Source organism: Bipolaris maydis, assembly GCF_028858645.1.
Source record: "Bipolaris maydis strain C4 unplaced genomic scaffold PSV08scaffold_14, whole genome shotgun sequence".
NCBI lineage: Eukaryota > Fungi > Ascomycota > Dothideomycetes > Pleosporales > Pleosporaceae > Bipolaris > Bipolaris maydis.
This window is the reverse complement of record NW_027093870.1, coordinates 1,138,689-1,161,842: the sequence shown is the minus strand read 5'-3', so window position 1 is coordinate 1,161,842 and position 23,154 is coordinate 1,138,689. Positions and strand designations below refer to the sequence as shown.

At 51.3% G+C, this 23,154-nt stretch overlaps 9 protein-coding genes across 9 annotated transcripts; 4 read left to right on the top strand and 5 right to left on the bottom strand.

The window, feature by feature from the left end:
* Positions 1-377: 377 nt before the first annotated feature.
* PSV08DRAFT_355702 (uncharacterized protein) lies at positions 378-1,271 on the bottom strand (the record flags this gene model as incomplete). Its single annotated transcript, XM_066092921.1, has 3 exons — positions 378-537; positions 596-1,118; positions 1,166-1,271. The coding sequence occupies 3 exons, from the start codon at positions 1,269-1,271 to the stop codon at positions 378-380; spliced, it is 789 nt and encodes a 262-aa protein (XP_065948237.1).
* A 398-nt stretch (positions 1,272-1,669) lies between these two features.
* PSV08DRAFT_15253 (uncharacterized protein) lies at positions 1,670-2,415 on the bottom strand. The gene is made up of 2 exons (XM_014218771.2): positions 2,039-2,415; positions 1,670-1,986 (listed from the first exon to the last, which is right to left on the bottom strand). Exons 1-2 carry the CDS (start codon positions 2,369-2,371, stop codon positions 1,675-1,677), a joined length of 645 nt encoding a protein of 214 aa, XP_014074246.1. The 5' UTR covers positions 2,372-2,415; the 3' UTR covers positions 1,670-1,674.
* Positions 2,416-2,890: 475 nt separating this feature from the next.
* PSV08DRAFT_355700 (uncharacterized protein) lies at positions 2,891-4,582 on the top strand (the record flags this gene model as incomplete). Its single annotated transcript, XM_014218770.2, has 1 exon — positions 2,891-4,582. The coding sequence occupies one exon, from the start codon at positions 2,891-2,893 to the stop codon at positions 4,580-4,582; it is 1,692 nt and encodes a 563-aa protein (XP_014074245.2).
* Positions 4,583-4,804: 222 nt separating this feature from the next.
* PSV08DRAFT_404895 (uncharacterized protein) lies at positions 4,805-5,707 on the bottom strand (the record flags this gene model as incomplete). The annotated part of the gene is made up of 1 exon (XM_014218769.2): positions 4,805-5,707. One exon carries the CDS (start codon positions 5,705-5,707, stop codon positions 4,874-4,876), a length of 834 nt encoding a protein of 277 aa, XP_014074244.2. The 3' UTR covers positions 4,805-4,873.
* A 1,457-nt stretch (positions 5,708-7,164) lies between these two features.
* On the bottom strand, positions 7,165-7,788 carry PSV08DRAFT_365505 (RF-1 domain-containing protein; the record flags this gene model as incomplete). The annotated part of the gene is made up of 1 exon (XM_014218768.2): positions 7,165-7,788. The coding sequence occupies one exon, from the start codon at positions 7,786-7,788 to the stop codon at positions 7,237-7,239; it is 552 nt and encodes a 183-aa protein (XP_014074243.2). The 3' UTR covers positions 7,165-7,236.
* A 220-nt stretch (positions 7,789-8,008) lies between these two features.
* PSV08DRAFT_365504 (uncharacterized protein) lies at positions 8,009-8,823 on the top strand. Its single transcript, XM_014218767.2, has 2 exons — positions 8,009-8,297; positions 8,427-8,823. Exons 1-2 carry the CDS (start codon positions 8,123-8,125, stop codon positions 8,636-8,638), a joined length of 387 nt encoding a protein of 128 aa, XP_014074242.1. The 5' UTR covers positions 8,009-8,122; the 3' UTR covers positions 8,639-8,823.
* Positions 8,824-9,400: 577 nt separating this feature from the next.
* PSV08DRAFT_330300 (uncharacterized protein) lies at positions 9,401-10,112 on the bottom strand. Its single transcript, XM_014218766.2, has one exon. It carries the CDS (start codon positions 9,986-9,988, stop codon positions 9,602-9,604), a length of 387 nt encoding a protein of 128 aa, XP_014074241.2. The 5' UTR covers positions 9,989-10,112; the 3' UTR covers positions 9,401-9,601.
* A 1,619-nt stretch (positions 10,113-11,731) lies between these two features.
* On the top strand, positions 11,732-17,622 carry PSV08DRAFT_412133 (VTC domain-containing protein). Its single transcript, XM_014218764.2, has 11 exons — positions 11,732-11,847; positions 11,898-11,942; positions 12,002-12,377; positions 12,427-12,498; positions 12,554-12,677; positions 12,781-12,948; positions 13,001-13,276; positions 13,324-14,308; positions 14,947-15,657; positions 15,706-17,354; positions 17,424-17,622. Exons 1-11 carry the CDS (start codon positions 11,808-11,810, stop codon positions 17,514-17,516), a joined length of 4,539 nt encoding a protein of 1,512 aa, XP_014074239.1. The 5' UTR covers positions 11,732-11,807; the 3' UTR covers positions 17,517-17,622.
* A 2,710-nt stretch (positions 17,623-20,332) lies between these two features.
* PSV08DRAFT_209159 (uncharacterized protein) lies at positions 20,333-22,787 on the top strand (the record flags this gene model as incomplete). Its single annotated transcript, XM_014218763.2, has 1 exon — positions 20,333-22,787. The coding sequence occupies one exon, from the start codon at positions 20,333-20,335 to the stop codon at positions 22,598-22,600; it is 2,268 nt and encodes a 755-aa protein (XP_014074238.1). The 3' UTR covers positions 22,601-22,787.
* Positions 22,788-23,154: the final 367 nt, after the last annotated feature.

Below are 23,154 nucleotides of genomic sequence, written 5' to 3'. Positions count from 1 at the left end.
AAAGCCGTCAAGGCTTAGCACTGGCCGTTATTACCTTACTTAGTTGTGGAGTATAATTAGCGCGCCTGAGTGGATATCGGTGCAAGGTGGAAGCTCGCCCCACTCCGAACGTCTATTTTTAGCAGCCCAAACTTCAAGAAAAAGGAGACACAGGACGCCAAACGAGATTCCCATAGGTGACGTATTACCACTCGTATATGTCCAGCGGATCAATACTGTTGTGGCTTGCAATATGTAGTATGTACCCCTCTAGCATTCTAATGTTGCGAAAAATAGACATGACACCATGAACGCCTGACCGCCAAACAAAACCTCCTCCAATCTGAACCCACAAAACTACCCGAATTTGGCACTCCAATTCTCTCCAAGACAACAACTCAAAATTCTACCAACCCTCGTGGCTCATTGGCCGTGGGTGGATCGCCTCTTTTCCAAATCTCCTGGATGATTGGCGGGTCACTTCCATCAGTGGGGTCTGTGCGGAGGATCCTGTCCACCTTGTCATTGCGGGTGAGTGCTGGGAGCTCCCAGTTCTTCCTGTAGTATTCTGTCAGCTGCATATCACTATGCCTTCAAACTAATAACAATGACTTACCATGTGTTGTCTGGGTCGAGCGCATCGAAGTTTACATCGGCTTTCGTAAAGATCCACACTTCTCCTTGACTCTCCATAGCCATAGCCTGGCTGATTAACTTCTGATAGCTGACTTGTCTGCCCGCGCTCATTGCCGGCCAGACGACTGCTTCGTAACGTTTGTCCACGATATCATCAAAGAATACCGCGCCAAGGTTATCCGGCGGGTTGGGGACCGGCGCAATCAGGTCAGGGTGTGTTTGGACCCAGCATTTGCTTGTCTTGATCGCCCCGCCTGCTCCAAGAGAAGTATAAAAGGCGGGTCTTCTAGTAGCTACTTGGCCCCACCGTTGGATTTGAGTTCGTAATTCCTCGAGCGGGGGAACGCTACCATCGCATGTCGTAGGGCCTATATCATCTTCTACTTCTTTGCTGGGGAAGCAACCGCGGCGAACGAGATGATTGGTGGTGACATTGACATCTTCGACACCTGAACCGTATAAGATATGCTCAACATGTCTAGGGAGCTCAATGTTCGTTGTAACTGCTGGTATTAGTATGTAGGAGTATAGAAAAGCTTATAATACTTACCAGCGTCAGGAGGCAGAGGAGCGGGTGCTGCGTTAGTAAACGGACCAGCAGCACTCCAGAGAATTGCGAGAGAGACGGGGAACGCAAGAAGAGACTGGAACCTCATGTTGTGCTAAGAATGAGACGAACTGCAATGAAAGACAAAAGTGAATGAAGGTGATGTTGCTAAGGAGATTGGAGACAGTGTACTGATGGGAATTCAGGAAGATATTCAGATGTAGTTATATGCTCTTTTTTCCTTCTCTGTAAGCGCTGAAGACTGTATACTGATTCTATCTATGAAGCTTACCACCAAGCCACCCCCATGAAATCAGGCAAGCCGTTTCATTAGCGGCAAGGATAGTGTTGGGGAAGTATCTACTGGGGCCTCACCATGCAGTTTCTTTACACGCATTTTCACTCTAAATTCAGGACACTGCATCTAATTATGGCAAGGCACTTTCAATTGATGGTAACGCTTAGGTCCAACTGCCGTCTTCATTCTACATACTTGAAACCAACATACTCCTTTAAGAAGGGGCCAGCTTTTCCTGGCTTTCAGAAGCAGGGTTTTCTACGCTACTCCTGGGGTTGTTCCATCCGAACAGCTTTTTGGCCTGCTCAACGACGCCCGACTTCTCGTCATCCACGTAGTCTGGGCAATCTACCGGGTCGTTCTTGTGCCAGCACAGTTTGCCATTGCGCTTTTTGTGCGACCGCTGATGGATGATACTGCCAGGCTCTCCTTCCATTGTCGCACCGTAATGTTCAAGGATTTGTATCACTTCAGCTTTCTTTCCAGGTATAGTCGTATCTCTCATAGAGTTGAGAAAGTACAACACCTGGCCAGGGTTATTTCAGATATTCGTATTTACTGCACTACGGGCAACTTACTGGAGAAAAGAAGATGCGTCCTTCATTAGCATTGTGTCCAAGCTCTTCCAGGCAGTACTTTAGGACTGGGATATCGCCCGTCATCGCAGCAGCGCCAACAACATCGCCAGTTTCGCCGCAGTCCCAGTCCTTGGTCTGTGGGAAATGCTTGAGGAATGCTTTGAACATGGGAAGCCCAGAACGGGAAGCAGCATCGTGTGGATGTCCAAGCCAATGTTCCTGCGGGGGCCAGGTTGGGTTGTCTTGGACTATTCGGTCGAACTCCTCAATGTCTTTGCTTTTGATTGCCGCAACAATCTGGCCGTAAATTTTCTCGGCGGTTGTGTGATCCATGATATCGTTTCAAAGTGATCCTAAAATTGTGCAAAGGATTTGATGGAAGAGTAAAAGTTAAGGCTCCAGGTTGAAGTTGCTAAGGGCAAGTGGTGAGTTCTTATGTCAGCGGGGTGCTTTAGCCGCCCACGCCTCTCATCCTACAAGACCCCTGCGTTTGTTTCCCAGAAACAGCCAATGGTTCCATTTTCCAAGGGCAGGGTACTTTTAAGGCAAGCGACTTTCGTTTCAAGTGTATACAAAAATACTAACATTCTCTCTCTGCCACAATGAGCACCCAAAATAGTGTGCAGCGTTGTGCGCCTCGCCCCATGAGTTTTCCCGAATGCCCGAAGTAAACATGGCAGTGATGGATTGAGGATAGCTAGCAAGAACGGACAATCAAGGACTTGGATCTATTCCAGGAAAAAGGCAAGAACATTGTGTATATAATGTTCATCATCTCCAGTGCATCAAGCATCATTTGAACCAACATACCTTTCATACATTCTTAGCTCTACTCTCCTTCCATCTAGCATCATGCATCATTCCTGTTCTTCCGCAGTCCTTCTCTCTCTTCTAAACAGTTACCTCGCCGAAGCTCGCCCAGCTCCACAGGCTAATCCACCTCCATGCCCGACGATTGTGAATTTACCAGAGGCAACTCTCACTCTTAGTCCAGGTCCATCCAATGTCGTTGTGAATGGCCTTCCTGATGATGCAACTTCAACAATCGAGGCCAATGGACCAGCCATCACCATCGGTCCAAATTTGTTATCGTTGAACGCAGACAACAATGTCAACCTCAATGGCTTTGTGTTCTTGTTCAGTGATGACATGTGTCCGAAACTGGTCATACCAATCACCAATCCAGATCCTGTACCAGGCGATACTACAGATGTTATTCCAGGACCAACTGATACACCTCCAGTTGACGACAATCCCGAAGAAACACCGATCGTTCCTGCGCCTACACCTATCCCAGACCCACCTGAGAATCCCGATGAACCCATTGATCCTCCGAACAATAATCCAGAAGATCCTCCAAGTGATGACCCCGATCTTCCTGTCATTCCAATCCCTTTACCACCTCCAGTAGACCCGATTCCGTTGCCGGATCCTAGCCCAGTGCCAGAGCCTATCGACCCTATCCCAGAGCCCGATCCAGTTGAACCTGTTCCGGAACCCAATCCTGTCGAGCCTGTTCCGGTTCCTGACCCAGTCGAGCCTATTCCAGAGCCTGATCCAGTTGATCCCATTCCAGTTCCAGACCCAGTCATTCCCATTCCTATTCCTGGACCAGTTATCCCCATTCCAGTACCCGATCCTGTAAACCCTATTCCTGTACCGGACCCTGTCAACCCCATTCCTGTGCCAGATCCTGAGAACCCAATCCCGGTGCCTGACCCAGTGCCTGACCCGGTCGAACCCATTGATCCAACCATCACACCTCCTCCACCACCACCTAACAACGAAGACCCCAACGATTGCGAAACCCAGACGGCAAATGTGTGTACACAAGGATGTAGCTTCGGCACTAACGACCTTGGAATTACAACAACCACTTCATGCAAAGATCCCACTTGCACAGCAACAACAGCTTGCGGCGTCTCCGATTCTACCACTACCACGACCATCGAAGCACCAGCCTGCACCCTCGACTTGACCGACGGTTTAGTACCAGGCTACCCCTTCCCCGTCGACGGCGACGGTCCGCTCCCCAGAGCCGACGCTCCAATCAACGTGCCCGCCCCAGCTGATCCCCAGCCCACCGACGCACCCGTTGAGCCACCTCAGGAGCCTGAACCTGAGCCTCAACCAGAGCCTCAACCTGAGCCACAGCCTGAGCCCCAGCCTGAGCCCGAACCCGAACCTCAGCCTCAGCCTCAGCCCTCACCGGCCGACCAAGTCTACCACGCAGGCAAACTCACGGCAGGCGACGGCACCGAATCCATTGTCATATACCGCAACCCCCGCGACTCGTCCCTCAACGTCTGCACCGACACTCCCTTTTACAAGGAATCGACGCTCGTAGGGCTTTCGAAGCGCTTTGACATTCCGGATTCCGACTACAAGAACTGCGACTTTGTGGGTATTGGAAGTGATCCCTTGGGAATCTACTGTGAGGGTAAGGAGAGGCTGCCGTGTGTGGTCACTGAGGGGTCGAGCTTGGACATGTGTTTGGCAGGGAATGGGGACACGTTTAGTGTTACTTGGAAGTGTAATGAGTAGAGTGGGAGGAGTAACTTTAGGGGTTGTAAGCGGTGTTTTGGCTGCTTTCTTTTTTGTTGGTTTTTGAGATTGATAGGAATGCTTTATATGGGAAAGTGGGGGTATGGATTGATTTCAGTGCATGTTACATGGAATGTAGGAGTAACGGGCGTTACAAGAATTAGATTGATTTTTTTTTTCAGAGACTATCAGTGCTTGGATTTTTTACTGTAGGAAATTACATGTGAGATGTGAATGAGCCGAGAACGCTGTCGTACAACATGAGTACCCCGAGACCTCAAGTATCACAGTCTACACGTTGCTCGTATCAGCCTCGCGTTCCCACTGACGCAGAAACTCCTTTTTCATCCACTCCAACCGCTCCTCCGCAATATTCGTCCCAGTCTCCGTCCTCATAGCTTGCACATATTGGCTCAAGTAGTCTTCAACCAATTCGCCCATCTTCACAGTCGAGTCCCAACGCTCGGGTGGAAATGTCCCGTAGAACGTGTAGAACCGGACGATGCCAATAGCGCCCATTTCTCCAAGCAAGTGCGCATCTTGTATCACGCGGTAAGCGGGATACTCGTCCGAAAACACCTTCATGGGGCCGACATCGTACGCTTCGATCTCAACAGTGACCCGTATGGTGATGAAGGCTACTTGGCGACGAATCGGTAGCGGGCAGCCATAAGACTTGAGGAAGTCGTCGATGACATCAAGTTGATCGCATGGTTTCTCTGCAGCTTTATACAACTGCCTGCTCACGCTATGTACCATGCATGAGACCCATATGATGAGGGGGTCGAGTTTGCGAGCCCATTCATGATGCTTCACTTCTTTATCGAGGATGTGAGCGGCGTTTGAGACGATGCGGCGGATGTGTCCGTAGTTATTTTGATCTTCTGAACCTTTTGCGAGGTCGCGTACAGCAATATTGACGTCTGTGAACCACTGGCGATCCTCAGGCTTGATGTTCAGGAGATCCAAGTTGAGAAGTGGGACGTTGTCCTCGGGAGATCCTCGGCCGTTAGTGCCGTCTCCTTCAGTTACCGATGGTTCGTCATGAGATATAGGGAACCGTTTGTAGCGGCTTCTGCTAGGGCTAGACAAGCGGTGGGATATGGACTCGATGATGGACTTCATGGTGACTTTGTCTTTGGGAAAAGAGATAGTGAAGATTGAATATCGTAGTTACAAGAAACTGGCGCGCAGTTCACGACACTGTAGAAGAGAAGGATTCCGGGAGGAGAAATATGTGGTGTTTATACACATAAGAAGTGCAAGGAGTGAACCGTGTAGGACTCGTTTGTAGTCTCAGCCTGGGTTGTACATGAACACTGCTGGAATGAGCACCATTCACGGTGACGCAATGCTTTGAGTCAACTTTCATGTCGCACTCATATTTCGTTATTATTATCAAGTGATATGCCGAAGAGAGCTCTGTGGTGTTTGTTATTCTCGTCAGAGACTTTGTTCAACCTGTTACTACGAGCCAAGGCTTTTGAGGGTGAGAATCCTACTTAGAATCGACATGGATAGAGCCAATGCGCGACAAATTGTTGGATTGGGCACAGCCGTATCCAGGTACGGCTCAAAACGGGTTCTGGAGGAAGTATTGAAGACGATAGTGACAGGCTGTATGGTACCTGTATCTGCAAGAAATACTCCAAGCGAAGAGGACATTGAATCAAATCCAAAAAGATGCCAGGAATCTGCACATGGAAAGTGATTGAAGGACTGGTGGCCCTGGGAGAGGGACCAGTGCGAAGTGCCTGTGCACATTGATAGCGACCTGTTCATAAGTTTCCATTGAACAGGTGCCCTGTAACGTACTGCGACAAGGCTTTGAAGCTCTCAATCGTGAAAGATGTGTTGACACTCACATGCACAAACACTTTCACTCCACTTGCCCCGCTTTGAACCAGTCCATGAATCAGGCTGGCGGCCACAGGGTGGATGGCAGCCTGGGTCACGTGCACGCTAGCGGCTAGCGTCTCCCTGCCAGTATATAAGCCCCCCATCCCCCGTCCCCTTCTCGATTCCTCATACTTACCTTCTTGCGACGCACTGAGCTCAAGCATTCAGTCGTCTGACTCGTTCGCCTGCATTGCACAGCGCGGTGTGGATAAGTCACGAGCTTCCTTCGGGAATCTCGGCGGGGCAATTTTTGCTGGTCGCATCTTCGAATGCTCTTATCCTTTTCATTGGGTCTTCTGGCATGCCGCCAGTTGCTTGAGGAAGATGGATTGTGGCGTTGCAAGCGCGTACGACGTGAATGGAGGCGAAATGTACACCTAGCCTGGGCGCACAACGCGTGGCAGGCTTGGTGGTATCCTCAGACCTGGATGCTGGATATATTGGACACGTACTACGACACGCGTTGAAGCCAGATATACGACGTGTCGCCTGGCTCGACAGGCTGCTTCGACAGCTGGCGATGGCTTTGTTCGCCGTTGTGTAGACTTCTGCTGCTTGGTCCCTCCTTCTCTGATTCCAGCTATACAACTCAGGCGCGTGAGCTTGCTGTAAACGCGCGTCGAAACGTCGAGTCTTGCGGCCGGGCCCTGCAAAGCCGGCCTTGTCAAAGGCTACAGGCCTGCTGGGTCCATGTCTAACAGCACATAACAGTGTGCGTTTTTCTGGTGTGAATCATTTCTTGTATCTTTCCGCCTTCAATCACCTGCGGCCTTGCTTACATCGCCACCTCTCACCAAGTCTGGTGCAGCAGCCTCACCTTCCACCCCTTTCAACCCAGCATCCACATCCGTAGAAGCATCCTCTTTCCCACTCTGTTTCGCTTCCTCCAATGCTCTGTATTTCCTCTTCGACTTCTTCGCTGCACTTGCCTTCTTCTTACTCTTCTCTCTCGCCTTGACCTTTGTCCTAGCATCTTCTCCCAGCTCCAGCTCCTCAATGCGGTCCTGCAGGATGCGTCTTGCCATCTTTCGGTTGATCTCTCTGGACCGCGTATCTTGGTACTTGACGACAATGCCTGTTGGAATGTGCTTCAGTTGCACGGCAGACGATGTCTTGTTGATTTTTTGACCACCGGGACCAGAGCCCTTGAGGAAGTTCTCTATCAGGTCGGATTCATCGAGTACAGGCCGTGGCGGAAGAGCTTTGGGGAAGAGCGCAGGGGTATTGTGGAATGCGGCATGTTGGATACACATGGAAGGAGATGCGCGGATGAGGGCGAGGCGGGGGATGAGCGGGAGAAGGTGCATTTTTTTTCAGATCTTCAAGGCTAGCGACAACGCATCGGCAGCATGTTGTGGTAGCAGCATTGACACACGGGGAAAACTTTGTTGTGCGTTGTTGGCCAGCGATGCGATTTGACAAATTGTCGTGCGCGTCATGAGATGAGTGGAGAGCGAGCGGAGCAACACGCCGGACCCCTGCTCCAAATCCGCTCGGTCCCTGAACTGATCAATCTCCCCTTCCCTCACCTACGCCGATTTCCATGCCATTCTAAATCCGCCGCGCGCCGCGCCCCCCCAACTACTTACGCAAATCCCTCGGCCGAACCCTTTATTAAGTCACCTTGTACTACTGTTTCCTATGGTTGACACGACATCCCTCGCGACAGGCGTCCTCTTGGCTTCGGCTTCCGCACTCCTCCTTGCAGCCATGTTGTATCCCTCGACCATGTTGCGCTGGTTCCAGCGCAAGCGATACCAATATGAAGTCACTTTCTCCCTATACATGTTGACATCGACCGAGAAGTTCATCTTCAGTACGTTTGTCCCACATGTGTGCGCTTCTGGTCACCGCCAAACACCTACACCCCTTTCCCTTACCATTCTGGCGGAGACATGGCGCAAGAAGCAAGAAAGACAAAAAAACTAACGCATAACAACTACAGACTCTGTGCTGTTCCTCCTACTCTCTCTTCTCATAATCGCCGCTTCGCTATACCTCCCCGAACATCTCTCCATCATCGCAAATCGTATCCTCTACTATGTATCTGGCAACCAACAATCGCTTGCCAATGACGCACATAAAATGAGTGTATCACCCAATGCTGCCCTAGGAGGCGATTTCCCCGCGGGTGGAAGGGCCTACATGGAGCCATAGAACGACGGAGTACATGTCCGCACGAATGAGAGCAGTTACACTTGTTGGGAATTAGAGGGGTTATGGCGTTTACCAATGCAACTTTTGGAGATGTATGACAGTGTGTTTTTGAGGAGTGTAATGCGCAGCGATATGCGTGTTTGGAACAAAGTATCAAGGCAGACGCGAACCATTTATCCTGCTGCCATCCTTACTGCGTATTCAATACCTGGCAGTCAGTCCACAGCAAAGTCAAACGTCATTATCCACACTCAGAAACGGATACGAGATACCAAATATAATGTTAATACCTTTGCTATCCTCTCTTCGTTGAACGCCCCCAAGGCGCCAAGTCAACATGGCTACGTACTCGTTCCCCAATGTACAAAGTTTACTTTTCCCCCTCCCCTTGTACCTGTCTGCCACGTAGACTGCATACATACGAGGTACATTCCTTGTCTAGCATGGCACCGACCTCACGTGAGCGTCTCTATATGCGCTGTGATATGCACAATGCACGGTGTGCAGAAACTAATCACATTGACCTTGCATGCGCGCGTGTAGGTCGAGTGGGGCGAGCTACTTTTTTCCACCTCAGGCGTTGTTGACATGGTTCTATTTTCTTCAGCCTTCAATTTCACTATCGAGTAGAGTATGGTGGGCAGTGAAGAGTATTCTCACTAGGTTGTTTGAATACATCAGTGCTATTGTATTGCTGAGTTGAGATGAGCACCAAGATGAAAATGCTGAGTGAGGTGGTGGATACATTATCATGACGTATGTAAAGAAAACAATAAATTCGGACTAAAGCCAATGACATGTTGCATCATGCCTAAGCTAACAAGGCCATTGTTTGCAGTTGGAACGCTACACAGATACCGCTCAATGACACTTACCTCCATAACACGAAAACCCCCCAATGTGATGTAGCGCAAAAAAAAAACATCCAGATAGTGATACACAAAAGACCACCCTTCATCACTCTCAAATCCCAAACAAAACTCGGACAGCATTGTTCAACGCTGCAGCTGTATAATCGTTGGCTGTAATAACTGCCGGGAGATCGTAGCTGGCATTAATGTAGCCCCTTCCAGCAGCGTCATTACTGATAAGGAGCACTGCAAAAGGGATACCGGCTATCGAGTTGTTCTCCTTGATGTCCTTTGCTATGCCCCGAGTAAACTGCAACTGTTTCTCAAAGGCTTGAGCATCATATCCGAGCACATTGGCCGTCGCACAAATAACAACTATAACTGCTCCACTCGAAGGCAGAAAGTCGGCGTGCGTTTCGGTTTTTCCGTAGTCGAGGCGGTATGGGACATGTCGTACTTTTCGTGGCAGCACCCGGCCCAAAGGTTCAAAGGGATCCATGTCTTTTGCCAGTGTTGTAGAAGGAGGGTGTGGGACAATTGGCGTGAAGAGAGTGATGATCTCAGCTTCGTTTAGATGCCGTAATCTCTCGAGAGTTCTCTTTGGGCACCGTACAAGTTTAGCGTCGCCGGTGGTCGAAACTCCATGAAGCATCCTGGTCAGATCTGATGGGCAAGATGTTGGAAAGATTGTTCTTGAGCAAAATGTCTTGTAGGTGAAGGGGGTTTCTGTTCTGTGTTTATACATAACCAGTGGCCAGTGTACCTTGGATATGATCCCAGCGTAGATAATTCTACACAAGACAAACGGATAGTGCAGTAAGAGATTTCGTCGGCATTTCCTGTAAAGACCACAGAAGACTCGCGGATCAAGCTCCAGGAAAGTACCCCAATTCGCGTACCTCACCTGCAATGCAACGAGCCTGGGTTGCCGAAAAGAAGGAAACTTGCTATGCCGTGAGACAACAGTAATTTTTTGAGGCTAAGGCAAGGCTCGGGAATGCTAATGCTCAATAGCGAGCTCAATGGCGCAGGCCTAGCCGCGACTAATCACGTAGGTGTGGTTACCCAATATTCTCCTTCAATACTCCAGGAACAGGTCAACAAACCCGGAAACCGAGTGGTTGATGACCACAAGGTGGGCGGTAATCGTGCTCCCGGCTCCTAGAGGCTTTAGACAGTAGAATTGATTAACTACAAGCTACCAGGTGTGCATGCCGATATTATTGAAAATGATGATCGAGGTGATACCAGATCAGATATGAGGAGGGTAGTACAAACCTTCGGCCATGCGGGCACGGCCGGCAGATAAAGCAAATAATTTGGGACTGTGCTAGGCGGAAGGAGTGCCGAGTGGCTGGCATATTCCAGTCCATGGCCACGACCGATACGACGCAGGCATTCTGGTGGCGCGGGTGCCTATGTGGGCAGTTACTTCAACGGACGCCTCGCCGCATGGCCATGGTTGTATCGGGCAGCAGCGGGATCGTGTATCGAAGGCGAACGAGGTTTGATAGGATAGCACATGCGGGGCACTGTTGCAATGTGCATGTGTATGAGGAAGTGATAGTCATGGTAGTCCTGGAGCCCTACAGTACTGGCAGAAGGGAAGATGAAAGCTGCCACTCTGGACAAACCGCCTCACCGGCCGGGTCTGGTGGAGGATCTGTGAAAGGACGCCACTCAGGATCAGGCAGCCAGCCAACAACCGGGTCAGTAGGCCAGGCACATGTCTGCGTACGTACACCATCATCAGGGGGCGTGCAGCGCGCGGGGGTGTGTACGCTTGGAGTTGATGTTGCAGAGAGAGTGATGGAGTCGATCGCTGACGTGCAAAGCAGCCCATGACCCAGAGCCAGTCGGACCGGCCAAGTCGACGCATCTTTACCTTTTTATGCTTGCCATGTAGCACAAAATGTTCAAGGTGAATGTGGAGACTGGCGAGCGCTGCGAAGCGTGTTCCAGTGACGGATAGGCCATGCGGGTGACATCTGCATGATTAATTGAACCAAGCCGGAGTAGCGTGAGCGAGCCGCAGGAGCCCCAATCGGTGAGTGGACGAGTACGTCGAGCCATTGGCTATAGAAGGAAGGGCCGAATACGCAGATGCGATAGAGTCATAGGACAGTACTGTTTGCAAGGTGGGTGGAAGAGGTGTAGCACGCCCTATTCTGGATGGATGGCTGGCTCGCGGGGAGCTGGCTCGCTTGTTTGGTTGCGGTCCAAACGGGCAAGGCGCAACTTCATGTCAACAACCACGACGGCAACGCGCCCGCGCAACCGCACCGAGAATCCCCAACGGCCAAACGCGGTCTTATCCGATGCATGCTGGTACTGACAGCGGCATGCCATCTGTTGCTGGTAACTCGACCTGCAACCCGCCCTGTGCCAGCTACTGATGGACTCGGCAGACGAGCGGCCCACGCTGCAGGAGACGCTAAACTTATTACACCAAGGTAGGCATCACTACGCGACTGTCGACTCGGTCAGGAAGAGTGCTTACAGTGGCTTGCAGCTTCCAGGACACCAGCAAAGCAACGCACCATCAAGGTCTCGAGCATAGTCGATGTCATCTGCCGTTATGCCACAGAAGGTGGCCTTGACCAGGATGCTCTTCGAGATGTTGTACAGCTTATATCGGTGAAGACGTCGCTAGATCAGACAACCATCACTACCCTGATCAAGAACCTGTACCCTGCCCGGCGCATACCACGTGATGTGGTCATCACTGTTGTCGGGGCGCTTGGTCAGGGCAAAGGAAAGCCCTCGCCTGGCACCCAAGACAGTCTGGTAAAGTGGCTGATTACGGTTCATGAGATCATCGAAGAACAGAGTGTTCTCTCGCGCCTGTATAGCGTTCTGTTCGACATGCTGGATATGATCAGCATTAGGTGTGCCACTTGAGCCAGGTTGCAACTACATGTGTGCTAAGTTTAGCAGGACTTCCTTGTGTCATCTGCTCTCGCTCATCACTCGCAGAAAGCACGTCAAGCCATTTCGCATACAGCAACTGTGCGTAAAAAATCCAAAGGCGGTGCTTTGATATGGCCTACTAATGCAACTGCAGACTGGAGCTTTCACGCGGACTAGGCAATGAACCCGCGTTACAGGGACTTCTCCGCGTGTACAAGGACTACTATCCCGACATCATTCTTGGAAGTACTTCCACGAGTCGCAAATCCTTCGCTCCGGTGAGTATCCGCTGCTTGTGCCACCACGAATGCAACCTCGACTCTCCCACGCTACTTCCCCGCACCCCACTGTCGTACTGCCGAACATGGACTAACTTTGCAGCGACCGGATGACGAATGGAGAGCCAGAATTGCTGCAATCCATGAGGCCAGCAATGTTGTGGACGATTCAGGCGGGGAGGTGCAGAATGGCTTCAAGGTGCTACGGAAAGGACCCAAGGGTAGCAAAAGCTCTGCCATCCCGGAAGTACACACCTACCATGCGACTGAAGTAAGCTCTCCGTCTAAGCCGGTTTGTAGTACACACTGACATTTTACGATAGAGTTCGGTAACGCTCGAGGGTATCGACAGTGTTGATGATTTTGTTGAGAAGCTTGATAGGATAGAGCCACCAGGTCAGCTGGTATCGTTGCTTGTAGACCCACTTTTACAAAAGTATGTGGATTTGAAGCCATCACACATTTCGACTGCCAGGATCAGTGTTTGGCTTGCTGCTTGCTTAGAGGAGCAGTTCGAGGCCCATCGCCAAGGGGCTGGAGATGACGGATATCTCAATGAGATACTTGGTGGTCTCTTGAGGTATGCTCAGTACACAAAGGTAAGAGCAATTATTATATTGACTTGTGCGAGGCTGACCAATCGAAGACGTTGCACCCTGGTGTATTGGCTTTCTTTCGAGAGTATCTGCCAGTATGGAATGTACAGGACAATCTTGACACGATCCTAGGACTACTGTCCTATATTGACATTGAGTCATTCGAAGAAGTTCACGCGACATATCTCTCCTTTGTCGAGCGGGCCATAGCGGCTCAAGGCATCTCGGTATACCCCAAACTCATCAACTTCTATACTGCTCTCTTACAGCACCATATATCGACGATGGTGACTAACACTGCGAATCACGGCAGTGAAAGTAACCAGACATTAAGCCGTATGACCGCGCATGTTGCAACATTATTCACGTCAGCTCTTGTTTCGATACCTGCAGGACTAGGCAGTGAGGTCACGTCGTGCATCCTTTCCTTTTACGAATTGGTCAGCATGTCGTCGAAGCCGCGGGTGGTGCCGATACAGCTGCCACCAATGCATCTGATCTATCTTTTGACGCAGGATGCCTCGGCAACGACATTTGCACGTGTCTGCGGCATTGTTGGTGCGTACAAATTGGCATTTGACCGGCATCCCAAACCGGTCAAAGCCTACTACCCTGTTGAGGCTACGGATACATTCAACTATTGTTTGCGAGATATGTACAACCTTCTCTGGGTATCCCGGGGTCTGGTGGCGCAGGACAAAAAGTCACAGGGGTTGTTCTGTGATGCAGCACTTCGCTCCATGCTCCACTCTTATCTCAAGAAGATGGACCGTGAGTATACTATCGAAACGGCTTTTGGGTTGTCTCACAACGCATGGCTGGCAGCGCTTTCTGCAGCAGCTTGGCGTGCTATGGAGCAAGACTTTGCTGAGAAGAACGGTCTTGATCCGAATACCATGGTGCACCACCGAGGACCCGTCAGTGAGAAGAGTTTAGAGGCACTGAAGCGCAAAGGTGGGGTGAGTGTGGATTGGGATGGTGGAAACGGATACAAGGCGTGGGTGCTTCAATGGTTGGATGGGCGAGGACTTGGTGGCATCAAGGAGTTGATGTTTGCTACCGTGATGAATCTGAAGGGCGCCGCATAAGTTTGCTCAAAGCATGGTACGTTCAAGCCGTTACAGTTCCGAGCGGCTTGTTTTGAGAGTAAGAACATTTGCAGGCGTCATTGTTCATGTGTAGTTTGTAGCATATCAATCATAACAACAACAAGTCAAAGCTCGCTCGGAGACTGACGTTGGGACTATACAACGACATTGGGTTACAATAGTACATGGATGTACCTGACGGGTGCTGACTCGTACGGACCGACCATGCTGGAGAACAGGCCGTGTCTGGGAACCGGTACTTGTATGTGTATACGAAGGCAGAGAACAATGGCAAGTTATCGGAACAGAGGCTGGAGTCGAGGTAATGTCGTGAGGATCCGATATCCACTCGTAGCAGAATATTTTTTTTACTCGGAGCAGGGGTGAGAGCATAGTTGCACAGCTATGACGCGCGGGCGGCACGCGAAACACGTGCGCCCGTGGTTCCTGGGCATTGGCTGCTGGCACGCAAAGCTCCCCGCCGGCCAGTCCCAGTCGAGTTGTAGTTTATTCTTTTATCACTCTCTTACTACTGCATGCCGCGCTGCTTGGTGTGACGCGTTTCCTGTACTTCCTCACGTTCAGCCTATCGCTTAGCCATGAAGTTCGGAACGACGCTTCGCCGGAGCGTGTATGCGCCATGGAAAGACCAGTACATCGACTACGACAAGCTCAAGAAGCTGCTCAAGGACAACGAGGACGACGACTCGTGGACTGCTGATGATGAGAGCGCCTTTGTCGACGAGCTGGCCAATGTGCAGCTTGAAAAGGTGCACAACTTCATCACCGACATCTCGCAGAAGCTGCGCGACCGCACCTCGGCATGTGAGAAGAAGCTGGAGCCATTGGCTGTAGGCCTCCACGACGACGACAGCACCAACGCCGGCAGTAAGGGCGAAGGCGAAGGCTTGCTGGCCGAGTCCTCCAAAGATGCGCCCAAGAAGCCCGAGCTCAGCCATGAAGAGCGCGAAAAGCTGCTAAAGGAAGTGCTGCGCGAGCTCGACAGCATCACAAAAGAGACCAAGGAGCTCGAGGCCTTTAGTCGCATCAACTTCACCGCCGTCATCAAGGCCACCAAGAAGCACGATAAGCTGCGCGGCAGCTCCTATCGCCTACGCCCCTTCATCGACGCCCGCATTGCCCGTCACCCACTCCACACCGAGGATGCCTCGCCGCTCCTCTACAGGCTATCGGCACTCTACTCGTTTGTCCGCCAAAGCCTCGACGGCAAGTCCAAGGAGGCTTTGTCCTTTAACGATGACAGCACCACGGGCGAGGCCTTCAACTCCCACAAGTGTAAGCCGTACATGGCCAGCTGCAACACGCCACGCTGACAACATACAGTTTGGGTCCATATGGACAATCTCTTCGAGGTCAAGACAGTTATCCTCCGTCGCCTCCCCGTCCTTGTCTACAACCCCCAGACATCAAAGGTTGCCGAGGGTACCCAGCGCGACCCGACAATCACCTCCATTTACTTCGACAACCCAGACTTCTCCCTCTACTCGGACAAGGTCAATGGCAAGCCAGACGCCTCTTCGCTCCGCCTCCGCTGGTACGGCCAGCTTAACGAAAAGCCCGAGATCGTGTTTGAGAAGAAGGTCATCAAGGAGGGCAATGCCGCCGAGGAAGTTCGTTTCCCCATCAAGGCCAAATATGTGCAGGCTTTCCTTGAGGACAAGTACCACATGGAGAAGAGCATCGAGAAGATGGAATACAGGCCCAACAAGGATCAGCAGAAACTCGACCAGTTTAAGAGTGCCGTCAGTGACATCCAGGGCTTTGTGAAGGAGCAAAAGCTACAACCCATGCTCCGCGCAAACTACGCTCGCACTGCCTTCCAGATCCCAGGCGACGACCGCATCCGCATCTCGCTCGATACCAACCTTGCCCTCATCCGAGAAGACTCGCTTGACGAGAGCAGGCCATGCCGCGACCCGGATGACTGGCACAGACACGATATTGACGGTGCCCAGATGGAGTACCCATTCAAGAACCTTAAGAAGGGCGAGGTCCACAGGTTTCCCTATGCGCTGCTTGAGATCAAGGTCAAGGGCTCACAAAAATACGAGTGGATCGAGGACCTGATGCACTCTCACCTTGTCAAGGAATCGCCTCGCTTCTCCAAATTTGTTCACGGTGTCGCCAAACTGTTCGAGGACAATGTTAACACCTTTCCCTTCTGGCTCAGCGAGGTGGACAATGACATCAGAAAGGAGCCTGAAAAGGCCTTCGACGATGAGCAAGAGAAGAAGCGCAAAGCCGCCGAGGATGAGTTTGCTGTTGGCTCCCTCTTTGGCGCACGCGCAAGCCCTAGTTTCCGCCCATCCATTGCCTCACCTGTTGGCTCACCCGCCGCTACTCGCTCTGTGCCAAAGAGTGCTAGCATGGCAGCCCACTCACAGCCTGCGGTTCGACCCTCGCTGCCGACGATTGGTTCGCACCTCTCGCAGTCGCAGCAAGACCGCAATCGCGATGCGAACAACACGACCAACGTCCGTGTTGAAGAAGACTCGGATTCGGACAACGACGTGGTTGCTGGAGGAAAGACGCAGAGAGGTGGTCTTGCTGCTCTCTTCCCATCCTTCTCTACCTCCAAGTACGCCCGCCGACAACAGCGCAAGATCCAACTGCCGCCAGGCATCAGAGACCCCGGTGTGTGGATCAAGGACCAGGGCCCTGTCAGAGTCGAAGCCAAAGTGTGGCTCGCGAACCAGCGTACATTTATTAAGTGGCAGCATGTTAGTGTCTTGCTTGCTTCCCTTTCCCTCGGTCTGTATAATGCCGCAGGAGAAGGAAATGACATTGCACGCGCGCTGGCTGTTGTGTACACGTGCGTGGCTGCCTTTACCCTAGCATGGGGCTACGGCATGTATGTGTACCGGGCCAAGCTGATCCGGGAGCGTAGCGGAAAGGACTTTGATGCGATTACGGGACCATTGGTTGTTTGCATTGGCCTTGCAGTAGCGTTGTGCTTGAACTTTGGCTTCAAGGTATGTTGACCCTTATGCTGAAATCTGATGATGATGTGACGAGAAAACTAACGTGTTTGGTTCCTGCAGTATAACGCTCTAATCAAGCAAGGACACCATGGCCACAGTCATCACCACCCCAATGCTACCTTTGTGGATGAGCAGATGGAGCTGAGGATCTAAGCTTACTGTCACTGAGTTTGCGTTCAACCCCGTCTAACAATCCAACGTCGAGAAGACAAGTTACATCGTCGGGAAGGAAAGACCAAGATAGTTTGACAGTCCTCCATGTCATACCGTTTGTTGCACAAGGGAACTTGTGTGAAAAAGGAAGAATGGGTAATTTCGCTTATATCCTTTCTTACCCTTATCCAAGTGTCCTCGGGCAAGGCAAAACAATATGCTTACCTCATACGATGTTACATGGGCTTCGACAAGATAGTCTTATAAGTACTAAACAAAGGAAATCGAAAGAAGGAAGGACGATGAAAGTGTGTTGCATTTCTATGGCGTTTGGGGCTTTTTTTTCCTTGTTTGAAGCGATTTCGAGGAGGGAAAAAAAGAGGGGGGACTATAGTTCGTTGCACGAGTATTGTTTGTGAGTGTGTGACGACAAAGGTGGTTCAGTCGTACTGTCACATGCATGGGTATGATTACTTTATTGTCTGTACTTGTATTTGTACGTACGGGATGAGATGCCGAGGGGTTATTTGGGTCGTCAATGGAAAATGTCAAATTTCTTTGGGAATTATCGATGTTCGAAATTTGTTTGTGTGTGTGTGTGTGTTGCATGTGTATTTGCCTTGACAGTCGGTTGTTCACTTGGAATCGATGATCCGCAACATGAGTTTTGGAAAGGGTGTGGAATGGAGTGGTTCGAGTGACCATGTTTGTCTTTGTTTGCATGATCTTTCTTTTTCGAAGGTCGCGAGTGGATGAAACAATCCTGGAACCATGAGGCCATGTGAGCACCATGTTTTCAAAGACGGTTGGTACGTCATTACAAACCACTGCCATTGTCATCTTTTCCCGCGATGCTTCAATGTTGTAGCTAGACCCTGTACTACACTATGTCCAGGCACTGGGTTACATTGCTATCAAGCGATAGTTGAAGGGAAAGTCTAGTATTAGAGCTCACTGGTACTGTATTGCGCCGAAACGGATGTTGGTTGGTGTGCGGTGCTAGCCCAGTGGCTAGTAGTGGAGCCGTTGTGGCGGGCATGGTACGGCTGGGGCTGGTTTGCACACTAATAAGCTCGCCAAGCTTTGTTGAGGCTAGTGAAACCGAATCCCGCATGTTTATTTTGCATGTGGAGTATTGTTGCCGGCAGTGCTTCGGGTGCCTACATAAGTATCTGCGTATGTGCCTGTGCCTGGCTCCATTCCAGCCCGGCAGAAATAGTGTACGTAGATGGGTCAGGGACAACTTTGGCTGCGATAAATATCCCGCAGTCGACAATGCATTGGGAATAGACAGTCAACGACACAAGGGTCCCCAAGACTGGATTCCAACCGTAACCGGGGGGAGTGTGACGTCTCCCATTGGGGTAACACGGCGCTCGAGTGCGAGGCGAAAAAAAAAGTAGTAGCGTAAAAAGCGCCTCACCGGACCCAGTAGAGCTTGGCACTCTGGAGCCACAGACGGGATGCCGCCTAATGGCTTGATGGTCACTGTGACGTTGCTGCCGGTGGGAAACAGATGAAGCATGACTGTGCCTGTGTCCCGTCTTGTCATCACTTTGGGGATTGATTGATGCACAGCGGTAGTGCTGCTTGGGAGTCTTTGTCTGCTAGCAAATTCTCTTCATTTCTGCAAGCAATACCACCGCCGTCGGTTGTGACGGCTTTAAGCGGCGGAGGTGGCAAGACAAGGGCGGAAAGAAGTGGCAGGGGGTGTTGTTGATTGTGGTCAAGGGGCGCATGAGGATGCTAGCAACCCGTCATTTTGCTGCAGACTGGGTTCCCATCTATGGACACGGCTACTCGAGATACGCAGGTGTACATGGCAGCAGTTGGATAGGCGCATGCAAGGGATAAAGGGACATGTTGTGCAGGATATTGGCGTGGTTGGACAGCAGCGGAAGGCTGGCTGCAGCGTTGGAGGAGTGGAGTGGGTGGCCAGCATGCGGCCCAGCGATCTCCAGGTACAGACGCGCCAAGCTGCCACTCTGCACTCAACCACCCACCTTTCAGGCCCCTTGCACTGGCGAACTGCTCCGGCAATATCCCTTGAAACGCCTTGGGCGCTTTTTCCTATTGACATGTCCAAATACCCGGCTGACACGGCGTCTTGATTTAGGTGTTTAATCTGCACTGAAACCCCCAAATCTTGGACCACACAGCTCGGTGTTATGGTCCCTGTGCGAGCAACCAAACCTATCAACATTTAGTTGCGGCTCTGTGCTAATCTCTACTCACTCTGTATTGTGGCCAGCCACGATGGCTCCCCGGATCCCAAGCCGGGTGTCCACTATTCGGCATTCATGCACGAGACGTGTGAATGTGATTGGTGTTACGCTGGCGAATGCACCTCTGCGTTAGGCATGTGGGTTAGTGCTCTGTCGCTCAAATTGGCCCAGACCCATCGGCTAGTCTGTTTGTATTCGTACGCAGGCGGGTCTTGGGTGCGTCACTCATGTATATCACCAACCTCCTAGTGGCGCCTGTCAGGACTCTTAAGAGCGCTGGGCCCTGCAGCTCGTCTCATCTTCACTGCCTGTTTCCTTAGGCCGCAACCCCCCCTTCACTACTGCCACTTTGGGGACAAACGGACGCAGAGCCCCAAGTGAACCTGCTGGCCTGTTTGCACACTACCTTCTTGACTCAATGTCCAGCACGTGACGTTGTTGCTCTTGCCTCGCCACGACGACAAACACGGCCCTCCGCTTCGTTTCTGCTCATATTCGCCTTCAACACCGGGCAATCCTATTCTTTGCCAGCTAACTTGGCCCGTCTGCAAAAAAAAGATAGCTCGACGAGGCTATCCAAGCTCTCTACCTATGAAGACCCACTCCACCCTCGCCCTTGCGGCCTTGACCACACTGGCTGCCGCCTCCCCAGTACTGCCCTCTCGTACTGAACACATCCATCTCGGGGGCCGCCAAGCCAACGGTACTACTTCAGCTCCCTGCGCCAAGGTCTCCAGCTATGTTTATGGCGACGGCACTTCCCCTTCCAAACAGCAGGTCCCTGCCCAGCTGGCCTGGGATTGCATAAACGACATTCCCTTCAATGCGTCCTCGGCAAAGCGACTCATCGAGGCCATTCGGCCGTATATCGATTGGCAGAGTACTCTCGATGTACTCAAGAACCCACCCGCCGAGTACGTCGACAAAGTCCAGCCTCCGGTCGACATTATCGGGGGACTTGACCAGATCGACGCCGATATTGATGCTGGCAACTTCAAGAATGAGTACGACTTTGGCTGGACTCTCTACACGCTCATCCAGTCTGCCCACGACGGCCACTTTGCCTACGTCCCCGATTCAGTCGGCTCCCTCTTCACCTGGGGCCGGCCCATTCCCCTGGTTTCCGTTTCCGAAGATGGAGATCAACTACCCGCAGTCTTTGCCTTCCCCGATGTCCTCGGCATGCAGTTTAAGAACATATCCTACACGCCTTCTCCCGTCGTCGAGATTGATGGCAAGGATGCAACAGAATTCCTCGAGGAATTCAGCCAGTACGGCCAGCTCCAGGATCGTGATGCACTTTACAATAATTTGTTCTATGAGCTTGCCCAAATCAGCCTCAGCGCCATGGGCAGCGGTACTGGTACCTTCACTGGAGGTGGTCGTGGACGATGGGTCTATCCTGGAGCCACCACAACCCTCACCTTTGCCAACGGGTCTAGCTACACAATGGAAAACTACGCTCGTCCACTCATTCCGCTTCGCAACATTGCTACAGGCCAGGATCTAGCTGATAAGTGGCTCACCTTTGGTTCTACCGATAGCACACCCAAGGAAAAATTGGGTGCTGATACTGCTGTTGTCCAGGCAGCTGGTAACAATGCGCCAGGTTATCCTACCCCTATCGCAGCTGGTCCAATGAGGCTCATCAACGGGTTCTACATCAATGCTCCTGGATATGAGGATGTTGCAGTGCTTCAAGTGCCTAACTTTGTAGGCTCTACCAGCGCTGAGATTCCGTTCCAGCAGCTGACACAGAAGTTCATTCCCAAAGCTCTTGCAGACGGGAAAACCAAGCTGGTGATCGACCTCCAGGCCAATGGTGGTGGCACAGTTTTGCAAGGTTATGACATGTTCAAGCAGCTATTTCCCAATATCGAGCCACTCAGCAACAATCGTCTCCGTGCACACGAAGCTGTAGATCTCATCGGCCAGGTCACTAGTACTTTTGCCTCGCAGTTTCCAAGGGAATACGGCAAGAATAGGACCATTATCGCTGCCCAGAGTTCCTATTTTGACTACCATACTGATGTCAAGGTGGATGGTACGCCTTTCTCATCATGGGACGAAAAGATGGGACCCCACGAGGTCAACGGCGCGCTCTACACCACTGAATCGCGATGGAATCTCTCTGATGTTTTTACTCCCTATTCGTCAGGTGGGATTTACGTGAGCGGGTACGGTCCTCTTGCCAATGTCACAGGGCCACCCAAATTTGCTTCCGAGAACATCGTTCTTCTGACAGATGGTTACTGCGCGTCAACTTGTACCATTTTCAGTGAGCTTATGACGCAACAGGCGGGCGTTACGACCATTGCTATGGGCGGTCGCAGCAACAAGAACCCCATCCAGGCCATAGGAGGTACCAAGGGCGTCAACAATTACCAATTCGGATTCATCCAACAGACTGCACAGTATGCTGTCACTTTCGATCCTTCCCTGAACAGCTCCATTCTGAGAGAAGACTACTACCGCGACATCGTCTATTCGCGTAGTGCAGGCTCAGGCGTGAACTCCCGGGATGGACTTCGTGTAAATGACACTTCTGGTGTGGCGCTGCAATTCATCTACGAGGAGGCCGACTGTCGCCTTTACTATACTCCCGAGATGACTGTTGACATCACTGCTGTATGGCGGGCAGCGGCCGATGCGAAATGGGGCGATAAGAAATGTGTGGCTGGGGGCAACTACGGTGACGAGAAACGCGATGTTTCAAAGGTCACCACCAAGTTGAGTCCGCCAAAGGGACGTGTCCGAATTGCAACAGCAGATGCTGTTACCCATGTGCAAGCATTCGAAAACAGTTTCAAGCTGGAGACAGAATGCAAGCTCAATGGAGATGGTTTCATGGCACCGTAGGCTTGGATATGCTGCTCAGGTATCAAGGTGTGCTTTTGAATACGGATTGATTCTCAAAAAGGAGTAGCTTATGGCGCGTCATGATAGGCGTCTCTAGTCGTAATTTGTAGTGTTCAAGAACATCCTATAGTTGTACATATCTTTTTTAGCAGGCACTGCGGTGCAATGGATACCCTATGATCTCTTTGAATACTCCCTTGGAAGTTGATTTTACTTGATGTCACAACCTGTTCAGACCTATTTATCTGGATCTCGGCGTTGGACATGCCGGTTTACAACAACGCAACACATGGCCTTGGTATGAGAATGTCTTAGTGGTGGTCAGCAACTTGAATTATTGCCGCAATCGCTACGATGCTGTAGGACAAGGGCACAATCATTGCGCTCGTCAGCACCGAATCTGACGAAGCCATGCACCTGTTAATGCAAGATAAACGTCATTTGCCTGGCCACAGCATCTCGGCAGCCCTGGAACTCGACAAAGGCTTCGCGAACCACAGCACGTCTTCCAATAGCGGCCAAGGCGATGGAAAATTCGCCCCTCTAGAGTCCTA